General features: G+C 44.4%; 1 protein-coding gene across 3 annotated transcripts in view; it reads left to right on the top strand.

Moving 5' to 3' along the window:
• Window positions 1-13,143, top strand: part of LOC144096703 (glutamate receptor ionotropic, kainate 2-like) — an 81,664-nt gene that overhangs the window by 15,382 nt on the left and 53,139 nt on the right. For 2 of the 3 annotated variants that reach the window (XM_077629548.1, XM_077629546.1), the window contains exon 2: window positions 10,510-10,636. In XM_077629548.1, coding sequence (XP_077485674.1) covers window positions 10,555-10,636 — 82 coding nt within the window. In that variant the 5' untranslated portion in view covers window positions 10,510-10,554. Of the gene's footprint in view, window positions 1-7,865; window positions 7,990-10,509; window positions 10,637-13,143 lie in introns of those variants that run through there. The other variant, XM_077629547.1, reaches the window with a different exon arrangement.

Here is a 13,143-nt window from a genome sequence, read left to right as displayed (position 1 = left end):
AGCCACCCTCCAGGTGGCGTTTCGCTCTGCTACACGGACAACCGGTTACGCTTACGCGGAACGGGAGCCAGAGGGCTGTGCTCTAAATCAGTTTCAGAGGTTGCCTCTATACCAAATACCGAGAAAGCATGTACGACAAAAGTCAGAACATCTCGCAGAAACTTCAAAACGCGTTCTGTCCAGTAAGCCACCTTATGTTCAGACACGTTTTGCATGCCAAGGTCAAGGTTGCTCATACATCCATGTAACGACAGCGTATTTAGCCGATCTGGATCCCTAAGGAACCCCAAAATTGGGATGGCTCATCCGAAAATTAGGAAAGACAATTAGGAAGGAAGGTGTGGATGTCAACAAGAGAAGGTATTGCGGTTAGGGTGGAGGGATATAAAAGGATATACGAGGAAAAGTTTGGGTTTAAAATGAATCACCCATCGAATCACCCAGCCACGGCTCCTTCAAAAAACGAACAACTTCATCGGTCTGGGGCTTCTAAGCGAGAAAATAGCGTGATCATCTGCCTAAGCTGGGACAGTAAGCCCGTTACCCAAAATACGGAAATTCCGAAGCGAGCAATTTTTCAGACCCCTCCTACACGGCGGTTCCAAGTAAAAGGCGCACAGCAGCCATGATAGTGGCCAACCTTGATCTATAAAATAAAGGATTGGCTGAGGTTTTGAGAGCCAACGTTGACGATAAACCAAATGATGAAGTATGGGGAGATTTAGCCAAAGCGCTGCACAAATTTGCAAACAATCTTTTTTGTTGTTCATTAGTATCAACAACTGCACAGATACCATAGTCCTCCTTAAAGTCAGGAATAAAATTCCAATAAGGAAGGGCGTCAGGCAGGGAGACCTGAGCTCACCGATACTATTCACCGCCTGTTTACAGGAGGTATTCCGAGGCCTGAATAGTGAACAGTCGCGGACAAGAGTTAATGGAGAACACCTAAATAATCTGCGATTCGCTGATGAATGCTGAGTCACTCAGGAGATGCATTGGAAACCATGACCAATGAGTTAGACAGGCAGAGCAGAACGGCGGGTCTTTAATAAGATGCAGAAAACCAAAGCAATGTTCAACAGTCTATAGCAAGGGAACAGCAGTTCACAATTGTTAGCGAAGTGCTGGAAGTGCTTAAGGAATACGTCTACATAGGGCAGGTAGTGACAGTTGATACGGATCATGAGTTGCAAATAGCTGGAAGAATAAAAATGGGCGGGAGCGCATATGGCTGGCAGGTTCTCTCCGACCATGAATGGCAGTTACCAATACCCCTGAAGAGAAAAGTTTATAACACCTGTATATTACCGGTACTCACCAACGGGGCAGAAACGTGGAGGCTAACGAAAAGGGTTCAGCTTCATTTAAAGGGGCTATGCAATGAACTAAAACCCGCTTGTACATGTTTTCATTGCATTGAAATGAAGCTAAGGAGAATTTACATTAAGTATGAGCCTTCGGAAATAAGCTGGCAATTTATTATGAATGTTTAAAAACAGTGTTCTTCAGATTCCGCGGGCCGACTGGTGTTCTTGTAGCGCCGGATTTTGCAACTAAAATCGTGAAAATATACGTCACTAGTTCCGTGACGTCGGCAGGCCACCACACACTGTCATTCTCTGGAGCCACGGCCCCCACGACGTCACGGGCACACTTCCGGTAGCCGTGAAAGTCGTCTGCTCGTGCCGCCGCGCGAGCCCCTCGGGAAAGCGCGAGCCAGGTCATCACCTTCACGCGTATGGTTTCAATTTACCTCTGCCGCCTCTTTCTCTCTGTAGTTGCGGGGCCACCCGCAGTGTCTTTTTCGTCCGCAACAACAGACGAAGCAAAAGATTCCGACGCGCGCCGCAATCCAGAACGGCGAAAAGAGACTGCGGAGAAGCTGCCGATGCTGCTGCTGGGGCGCTGGGTGCGACAACCGGAAGTTGCAAACCGAACGTCAGCGGATGACTTGTTCATAGTCGGGGCCCAGTCCCAACCTTGCTTTTTCTGGTGCTCCGCGTGTACGAGTTGAGGGGGGAGAGGAGAAGTGTAATTTTTAATCGTCTATATCTTGGTTGTTATTGATGCTAGCTCAAAAATTCTTGCACTGGGGGGAGGAGTGGTCGAATGCCAATATCTCGTCTGTTTTATGTAACCTCAATTAATTTATTGCGTAGTGTCTTTAAGGAGAACTCTGCGAGCCATGGAAATAAAAATGATAAGTGTGACATTAAGAGACCGGAAGTGGGTTGAGTGGGTGAGGGATGAGACACCGGTTAATGACGCCCTAGTAGAAATTAACAGGAAGAAATGGGCTTCGGCAAGGCATGTAATGCGAAGGCAAGATAACCGCTGGTCCTTAAGGGTAATGGAGTTGATTCCAAGAGAAGGCACGCGTAACAGGGGCGACAGAAAGGTGGGCGAATGAGATGAAGAAGTTTGCGGGCATACGGCGGGCGCAGCTGGCATAGGACAGCGTTAATTGGAGAGACATGGGAGAGGCCTTTGCCCTGCAGTGGGCGTAGTCAGGCTGCTGATGATGATGATGAGTATCAACAATCTGGAGGCCAACGGAAATGTTTTAGCTAAAATTGAGGACAAAGCAGCGACGCATGGAAAGGAAAACAAAAAGTGTAACGTTACGAGACGGCAAGACGGCAGAGTGGGTGAGGTAACAAACGCGGGTTAAAGGCATCCTAGACAAAACCAACGGGAATAAATGGGCTTGGGTAGGGCATGTAATACGAATGCAGGATAACCGATGGTGATTAAGGACAACGGTCTGGATATTAAGAGAAGGCAAGTGCAGCAGAGGGCGGCAGAAAATTTGGTGGGTAGATAAAATTGAGAGAGAGACACCACGTTTATACGCTTCTCATAGCGTCCTGGGAGTCTTGGTGGGTGGAGTCCCTAGCCTATGACTTCTGCGGCAGCTGCGGTAACTTGGGCCCGTTCGAAAGCTGATGAAAGCTGGTTACCTGGTTCCCAGCTGGACAGCGCAGGATAAAATTAAGAACTTTGCGGGGACACGGTGACCGCGGCTAGCACAGGACAGGGTCAGTTGGAGAGATATAGGAGAGGACTTGGTCCTGCTGGTGACGGTTACGATGAATGTCAATAAAAAAATAGCAGTATTGCTGCTCAGCAGAAAAAGTACAACCTATTCTGTTTGAATTCCCAGTGGATGCCGAGGAGCGTGCATGCTATGAACATTGTCCGGAGCCACTCACCCATGTTCCTCTAACAGTAGACTGTTTGTCAGGTGCCTTAGCCTGCTATCTCACTATTTATTTATTTATTTATTTATTTATTTATTTATTTATTTATTTATTTATTTATTTATTTATTTATTTATTTATTTATTTAGTACGATACATTCAGGAACTGCGGGGCGTTTAGAGGGGGTGGGTGTAAAAAGAAAAAAAATACACATAGTACAATGTACAGGCAAAAAGCAAAAATCATGATTCAGACGCTTGGTCGACAATATAGTTGGTGATGAGTGGCTTGAAGGATTACGCGTGTTCAGTGCAGGCGATATGGGATGTAAGGTGACTCCAGTCTATGCTTGTCTTCGTCAAGAAAGAATTAAACAGTACATTCAATTTGCAAGCAGGGATGGCAACTTTATGCGGACCGTCAACACCTGATGATACCTATGATGGGGCAGTAGAAAAAAAATTCCTGTTTAGTGTCTAATCATGGAAGAAAATCCAGTGGAAAAGACTGAAGCATGAAATGTTTCTAGGAACTGCGAGGTTAATCAGGCCAAGTTTAGCTTTTATTAAAGAAGCACTAGACGTGCGAGAGTAATTCGAAAGGATGGACCGATTTTGAACGCAGTCTATAGCATCAATGAAAGGGAGTTGTGTAAGGTCACATATTAATGATGCGTATTCTGACTTAGGCCGTATTAGTGTTTGATATAAAACTAACTCCAAATGGGATGGAGTCTCAGGGAAGTTTATGCATACGTAACCAAGGGTACGGTTTGCATTGTTAGTGACATATTCTATGTGCATGCCCCAATATAAATTGCTAGTGATGTGAACATCAAGATATAAGACAAGACGCTCTCTAGTGGAGCTCCACTAATCTTGTAAACGAACGTTTTGGGCGTGTTAGGTTGGCGTGAGATGAACATAACTTTACACCCTTTTTTGATGGGTTGAGAACCATAGACCATCGCTGACACCAAATAAAAACGTTATCAATATCGGACTGAAGGAGGGAACTATTGTTAGCGTTATGTAGTGCACGAAAAATAACACAGTCATCAGCAAAAACCTTAAGGCAAGAGTTATTTCGAATCAGAAGGTCATTAATATATATAAAAAGAGAAAAGGACCCAGAACAGAGCCTTAGACAACAGCACATGTTACGGCACATGGGGATGATATAGAGTCGTTAGCTGATACAAACTCGGTGCGGTTAGTCAAGAAACATTCAGGTAATCTGAGAACATTAGGGTCAATATTCGGGGAACTTATTTAAGGAGTAAGCGATGAGATACCTCATCGAAAGCCTTGTCAAAGTCAAGAAAGACGCAGTCGGTTAGTAAACCGCTATCTAAAGACGATTTTAAGATATCAATGAACGACAAGAGCTGAGTCAAGCAATAAAAGTTTTTCGAAGCCCGTGCTGCTGACAAGAACTTAAGAAAGAGTTACTTTCCAGAAAAGAAGCGAGGTTAGAATATATGATGTGCTCCAGAAGTTAACAAGGAATGATCGTTATTGAAATAGATCTGTAGTTAAGGGGAGAATTCGGATTACCTTGCTTGAAGATTGGAACCACCCTCGCTACCTTCCAGTCAGTTGGCATTGTGGCGTGTTCGACAGTCTGGGTCAAAAAGATGCGCTAAATATATGCTGGAATATACAGAAGTGTTCTTCAAAAACTTCCAATTAATGTTATCGACACCGCAACTGTATGATAACCTGAGGCTCTGGATTAACGTCACAATGCCAGAAAAATCGATGACAATGGGGTCCATCGGAAAGAAATCGTTTTTAAGCAATTCTGGAGCAACGTGGAAGGAACAATCAGAAAACGATTTTGCAAAGGCGAGGTTTATGGCAGCAAAACGTTCGTCACTTGTCACTGTATTTCCAACACTATCAGAAAGCTGAAAGAAAGTTTTTCTTTGGGTCTGATAATGTTCCAGAACTTAGATTGATTAGTGGAAAGGAGTGACGGCAGAGGTGTTATTTAGAAAGACGCGCTTGGCTACTTTGATAGCTAGTCGTTAAGTTTGTAGAACATCACTGTATGCGGACCAACGTTCCGCAGAGTTTGCATGTTTTGCAAGGCGACAGAAGCGGTTATTCTTATTCAAAAGTCGTTTCATGGCGACGGTGAACAACAGTGATCGGGATTTTTTTTTACATTCGGCGTATCGGGACGCGCTTATCGACCGGCAACGCGACTGTACTCTTAAATAAAACCCAATTTGTCAATGGTTCTCTCGAGGAAGATAGGCATGCAGTTCTTTATGAGCAGTGCTGGTTCGGTGTTATTTGTTGTGTAGTCGCCTCTCTAACAGTCTCTAATTGTCTTAAGGCTGCTAACTTTCATAGGAGTATTTGCTGTTATTTGGAAGTAAATAAGGCAATGATCACTCAAACCGGGCATGTAAGTTATTATGCGCTCTACATGCAGTGAACTTTGTCATCGCGTTTGTAGGACATTTAATTTCACCACTTACTATCTCGCAGCATTAATTGTTGATGCACCTCAGCCAAAATTCAATGCCCAATGATTTTTATTTTTATTATTAGTTTTAATTTTGCTTCTCTTACTTTTTACTTTATAATTCTCTTCCCCACGCGGAGTAGCATGTTAGCGAATTTTTCATGCCTGCTACAATCTATTCTCTTCAGTAAAATGTTTCTCTCCCTCTCTGTACCGAAAAGAACAGCACAGTGGAATTCCTTGCCAGGTGTTGTTGCAGAATCAGACACGTTGTGATCATTTAAAATTAATATTACCGCGAACCTCAAAAGTGCATTTTGCATGCGTTGTAACTTTGTACTCGTGTTTGTATTGTTGTTTACATTCTAATGTTGTTCTTTGTTGTCATGACCTTACCTTTTTCTTGTGAAAAAGTGTGTTCTTGCTCTTCACCTTGTCATGGTCTTTACCGGAGAACACTGTTAGAAAATAAAATCTTCTGGATGTGTATTCCTTTTATTTTGTTAAGCTCTTGCGGGCTTAAGACATCCGATGGGTGTTGCCTTGTGCCTATCTTTTCTGATTTCCTGCGTTTTCTGTTTTCTGTTATAGCAACTTTGGAGCAGATTAAGTCCTTCTTTATTTTTCCTATTCCACTCACTCCTCCCTTTAGCTCTTTAATGCCTGTCGGTGCAGATTGTAGATATTCGATATTCGAATCACTGCATAAATAAGTTGCCTCTTTGCAATTGCAACGCTGAGATCTAGCGATACATACCGACGTTGAATTGTGCTCAGGATCCTCTTGAACTGGTGGCTGTAAGATTTCGATGTAAGATAACTCGGGGATAGGATAAGGTATAGTAGCAAGAAGCTACATAACGAAGATTGACGCCCATAAGGTTGAAGAGCCAGTTGAAATCATCTCGTACGAAGGCCTTCTTTTCCTTTCAACTGCCTTGTCAAGAAACCATTCGTAAAGAAAGGGGAGGGAAAGCATGATTGAATGTTAGGGCGAGATGGCAATAAAGGTGTAACTGTTCAGTCAGCATTTCCCTTTCAATACGCCGAGCTTCGAAAAAAGGCTTCCTATAAAAGGCTTCCTGTTTACTCTCTAGTGGTTATTCATGCTGACGTTATCTGTCGAAGTACGCATACGTACAGTATGAGCTCTTTGAACTTTTAAAGATTTTTATTTCATGAATCATTAGATGTTGGTCAGTGCGGTCTGCGCATGTCGATAGGGAAAGTTGGACATTATGTACGTGATAAAGCTAACTAAAAGACAGTTCATTAATTGAAATTATCCATTAAACGTTAAAATATTTTTTAAGCTTCAAGATTAGATTTCGAGTTTGAAGCCCGCAAACTGAGTCTACCGAAATTGAAAGCCGACCCTAGAATTTAAGTCTTCTCTGTCGGTGTGTGTGTGTGTGTGTGGAGGGGGGGGGGTTGCAAATATCGAGCATGAAAACTATCCTTTTGTGACATCGTTCAATTGGCTTTCCCACCTTGCACGTTTATAAAATGGCGTCAAGGTGCGTGGTATTGCCACGCGTCCCAGTAACTTCTCCTTCATCATAAATTGAAGATTTGCATCTATTGCGGCGCCATTTTATCACTCTGCCACGTGGGAAAGCCAACTTAACGAGCTTTCAAAGGCACATTTTTCACCTTCCCTATATTAAAGCACGAAACCGACTGAGAAAATTTAATAACTGGGCTTGCCTTCAATGTTCACGCTTTTTCAGTTCTGCTCTATCGCGCACATAAGGTACGCATTGCTGCGTAATCAACCCGCAGAAACCGCACCGAAGTACCTTTCACTGCGTTTAGAATAAATTACGTAAAGACTAAAAAAATAAAATGACCAGCAATAGTATATATGCACTTCGAGCAACAAAAAAGAAAGTGCACTTGGTTGTCACTCGCCCCCTTTTTGTCCTCACTGTCTCCTGTCTACTTTGTTCTACGTTAGCAAGTCTGTACCTGCCAGCCCGACTGTACGCTACGTGTCCTTGTAGGCCGCCTTTATATACTCAAGGGTTGAACTGCGCAAAACCCGCAGAATTTTTCCGCTACAGAAAGAATCGCTCAGCCTTCAGATGCTACGAGCCGTGGTTTGTCATACTGGCCACAGCGTTCTTGCCCCGGAGACGCTCTGTATGATGAATGAGCCCGTCAAGAGCAGCTGCCGCTCTCGGCCAGCTTAGAGCGTTGGTAGTTGCGGGGAATAGTCGCAAAGGAAGGATAGCTAGCATCATGCCGCCTACCGAGGAAACGTGGCTTCCTACTTCCTGCTAGCAGTGCAAGCAACCCCGTCCCGGTACGGTGAGTGTCGAGCCTTCCGTTCCAGTTACAGTTTTCGCAAAAGCGGAGGCTCGGATATGATTGTGGAGACATCGTTTGCAGTGCTCCGTTTTAAAGGGCTCACTCAGGTTGCCGCTGTTCCACGGACGATCTGTTACGCTCTTTGCCGTAGTTTTTTTTTCCTTGCCCAAGAATATTGACGCCTTAACGTGCTTGTCGAGCGGGGCAAAATGCTGGTTCGATGGCCAATAGGTCACGCCAAGCTATATGCTTTTCTCTGCTCATGCTTTTTTGGAGGCTTCACAAAATTATACCTTAGAGTTTTTTTTTCCCGACAGGGAGAATTTTAATGCTAATCGCATTCAAATAAACAAAAAGAAAGAAATGAGAACCGGCAAGGGTGGACCGTATAGAAATGACGCAGACGCTTGCCACCATTCTTGTCTGCTCACAACTTACCTCCTTCAGCAGCAACTCTAGCGTCCTGCGTCCTGCCAGTTTCTCATTTATTTGGTCGCAGGACCAAGACGCCTGCAAGTTGTGTGCGCCTGAGCAAGAATCATTCAAGAGGTAGCTTTGGATATTTGCTTTCAAAGTTGCACTAAAAGAAGATTCCAGTGGCAGTGAAGACAAAGTGGGAGAATTACATTGAAGTGGATTGTGAGGCTTAACGTCCCGAAGTTAGAGATCGGCAATGAGAGACGCCGTAATGGAGGGCTCTGTATAAATCTAGACCACCTGGGGTTCTTCTTAATGCACTGGCATTGCACAGCACGTGCTCGTTTCTGTATTTAGCCTCCGTGTAAATAATTCCGCAATGGCCGGAATTGAACGCGTAACCATTTGTGTAAAATAATTTCAAGCATGTGGAAGCAAAATAGACAGTGCCGGTGGTTTTCCGCCCCAAAAAAACTAGCTTCCTTGTGCAGAAAAACAGACCCTCACAAGGCTAAAAACACAGAATGCAGTAAGAAGCACGAAGCTCCGTTTGCGAAGTGTGCCGTGGGCGTTGTGCATCAGATACCTCTAAGCTGCGAAAAATATGCATAGGCCAAACTGCTCGTTCTATCAATGATCGTCTATCTGAACATAACTGGGATTTAAGGTATGGCACGGGGCCGCATTTACCTCATCACTGCAAAGCCTGCTTTGAAGAAGACAAGAGCATTTGCGTGGCCAGGTAGAAGGACACCAATATTTTAAAAAGTAAGGATAAGATAGCCCGCGAACTGGTCGAAGTTTTCCTTATCAGAGAAAAGGGTAGTCATTGTGTATGCACCCCATCAATTACCATGTATAAGAATGAAAGTGTTTTCTTCGAAAGAATGAGGCGAGACACGTGTGTGCTGCTGTTGCTTGCTGAAACGCATTCCCTTGCGCCTCCTCTCCTCCTTACCCTCTTGATGATCCTTCGTATATTCACTCGCGCACGCTGTGAATGAAGAGTTGCAAGTTGCGCCTGTCCAGTCTTTCTTGGTGTGCGTTGTCTTATTTGGCATCTGTCTTTTCTGCCTCAGTTGAAGGGGGAAGCTCCGCCCTAAGAGTGTGACGTGATGTCTTTAGTGTGTTAATGTCTATATATGCGGAACTGGTCATTCTATACTTAACATTCATAGATGGCGGCGAGTCCTCATACCACTGCCAGCGCAGTGGCGCAGTGGTTGAGAGGCGCCACTGCACTGGCAGGTGGCTGTTTCTACCACAGCCACCGGTAGGAATTGTGGTGCCCATGTTGCTTTTCCCGAGCAGCCTCTCGCGCAGCTGCAGGGATGCTCCTCCGAACGTACCCTACTTACCCGTGTAGTCTCGTGTAGTTGCTACCTGAGTAACCTCGGATTGTTAGGCAACAGCATAAGAACGTGCGTACGGTGAGCTGAGGTACGTACGATGAAGTTACGGTGACGACATTATTGGTCGGTGTTGGTGAACGGATGAGTGCTGTCGCATACAACTCACTTTAGCGATCACAAGACCGTCACTGCTGCATTACATTAAATGAAACTCTCGAAAGCAAGCATGTCTGTAAAATTCCTCAGCGAACGCTCAACGCCCTTGAAAAGCGCCGCTGCTGCGCTGCACGGGGGCTGCGAGCGGAGCCGAGTCAAACGTGCATGGGCCACAGCTCTTCCCTCGGACACCCCCGCGCTTAGTTTTGCATCCTAGAAAGCTTCCCTGTTTTTTATTCGTACTAATGCAGGAATATACTCCATGGATATCATGATTGTTGCAGTGTGTTAAAGCCTCCGAAACAGCGGCAGTTTCAAAGCTAACAAAAGCTGGAATGCGCACAACCATTACGAAATCTTGTACATGTGGCCAAATTCCTGGCGGACCCTTCACGACCACCCGTTTTGAAAGAATCATGCGTGTGAATAGCAACTCTGTTTAACGTAGATGGTGTTTATCAGTACCCAATGCCTATCGAACATTTGTGTGCGTTGGCCCCTTTCCTTAGCCCGCTGATTGGTACACTTTAAGTATGCAGCTGTGCCACTATCGCCATTGGCACATATTTCGCGGAATATAGTAGCGTATTTGCAGGTTGGCCATGGCGGCGCCCCTCGGCTGAACGCCTGAGACGCCACCATGCGGGAGCGCGCCTTCCACCCGCTGCTGCTGCTGCTGCCCCTGCTTTGCAGCCGGTCATCCATGGCTGACATCAAAATAGGTGGGATTTCTACCTCCTGAGAATTTCCCTTATGGAAGCCTACGTGACGACAGTGTCCCAAAAGGAAGAAATTTTCCCCTCCTGAGCTCCCAGCTTTTCAGAGTCAACTGTCTGCCACACTCGTCCGAGACACTCTCGTTTGAATGCACGCATGCATAGTTAATTTCGGGTTAGCTCCCACTTTTTTTTCCGCTTCAGCATTCGCTGCTGTGTTTTTAATTTGCTGAGATTTTTTTTGAACAATGAGGTAAACCCTTTTGTTGGACTTACACTTGGAAGATTCCTTATGGCAGATGGGGATAAACATATAGTTCTTCTGCCTGACTTTTCACACTTGCTGGGCGGAAAAGTTATAACGTGCTTCGCTAAAGGATGTCTTTACACCATGCCCACAGGTTTGATAGCAGCATGACTGGGTGCAAACTTTTGGCAAACTTTCTCATCTTTGTAGCACCATTTTTAGTCACAAACAATGAAACATTCCCTTTGCACCTCCGAAATAAAAAAAAACCTGTTTCTTCAAACTTTGCACTTACTGTTTTCCTCCGTTCTTGTGCAGCCTTTAGTAAATGGCAGACACTTCATCCCTTATCCCGCTCAAAGTGTAGTTGTTTACGGGCAGGTAATTGTTCCCGTTTTTCTTTTATTTGGTTAGCTCATCTGTTACTAGCGCCGTCACTGTGCAACTCAGGCACTGAGAGTGCTTGGGAGGTCCACAAATGCTGTGATGTCATTTGAAATAAAGTACAGCTAGAGAGTTGCGCAAGAAGCCAAAGCCAAAACACAGTATGCGCCACATCTGTATGACTGGTCACCAGCGCTTGAGACTGGGGCATCAGCAGCTGGCGCTTGTTCTTCCCTTCGCTCTGCCCGAAACACCTCCACTCGGCGCCGAAAGGAGAGCTGCAGTGAATACGTCCGATACGCCCCCCTTAGAACCACCTACACTAGCAACAAAGCACCTTGGTGTAACACTCATTTAAACAGGTTATCGAACAAGAAAAAGCGTTTATTTCGTTCAGCTACACTCTCCTCAAAATTACCTCATTGGTTAGCGTACAAAAGGGCGGCCAAATCTTATGTGACGTCTTTAAGGTCAGCTAAGTTTTCATTTTTAAACACTACTCTTCCACAGTTACTAAAAACTAATCCATAGCGATTTTGGAATGTCATTCGAGGCAACACTAATAAGAGTGTCTTTTCACTACTCACCAGGTCGGGGACTCAGTGCCGCCTCATCTCTGTTCAAATGTGCGTAACAATACATTCATTAGGTCATTTTCATCCCCAGTACTCTCCACTCAGATGCCAGTTGTGAATGATACCAATTATCATATCATGGACCCCATAATATTTGAGTCAGCAGGTATCAAAGCTATAATAAATAAATTGAAACACAAATTATCTTGCGGAGTTGACGAGATCAATATTAAATTTTTGGAAAATACGGTGGAATACAGTTCAATAACACTAGAGTACATTTTCTCCCAATCGTATAACTCTGGCACTATACCTCATGACTGGAAATCTGGAAAAGTAATCCCCATCCACAAGTCAGGTCCAACACATGATCCCGTCAATTACAGGCCCATTTCCCTTACATCTGTACCATGTAAAATCATATAGCACATTATATACACGCATCTTGTTAACTATCTCGAAAATAACCACTTTTTCTAAGTGCCCAGCATGGATTCCGCAAGCATTTTTCTTGAGAAACTCAGCTTGTCTCCTTCACTAATGATTTGCATGCCTATTTAGACTCTGGTTTTTCAATTAACTGTACAATTCTTGATTTCTCTAGAGCTTTTGACAAGGTAAACCATGCGCTACTTCTTCATAAACTAAGCGTCTTAAGCATTGACCCTGCAGTAATTGATTGGATTCGCGCTTTCCTCACGTCCCGCGTTCAGTCTGTAACTACTAATGAATTTAACTAACATTCGGCGCCAGTCCACTCCGGCGTTCCGGAAGGGTCGGTTCTGGGTCCTCCCTTATTCTTGATTTACATAAAGGACTTGCCTTCTTGCGTTTCTTCCAAAATTTGCCTGTTTGCTGATAACTGTGTTCTGTACCGTAAACTTACTGATAATTCCGAGGTCCTATTAGTTCAGAATGACCTTAATAATATTAACGAATGGTGCAGTACATGGTGCATGCAATTAAATATTAACAAATGCAAATCGATGATGGCATCTCGCACTAACTTAACAAATCCCACGTATACGCTTAATAACATCTTATTATAGTCTGTGACATCGTACCGCTATCTTGGTGTAATCATTAGCAATGATCTCTCTTGAAAATCGCGTGTCAGTTTCATCATCGCCAATGCCATTCGTACTCTTGGATACATTCGCCGTAATTTCTCTCTTGCACCAGCATCATTAAAATTTATAATGTACACAACCTACATTCGTCCATAACTCGGATACGCATCATCTGTTTGGGATCCCGCCCAAGTAACCCTCATACAGTCCCTTAAGGCAGTGCAAAATCGCTCAGCC

This window comes from Amblyomma americanum, chromosome 7 (genome assembly GCF_052857255.1).
Source record: "Amblyomma americanum isolate KBUSLIRL-KWMA chromosome 7, ASM5285725v1, whole genome shotgun sequence".
Classification (NCBI taxonomy): Eukaryota; Metazoa; Arthropoda; class Arachnida; order Ixodida; family Ixodidae; genus Amblyomma; species Amblyomma americanum.
The sequence above is the reverse complement of the archived record's forward strand: the minus strand, read 5'-3'. Positions and strand labels throughout refer to the sequence as shown.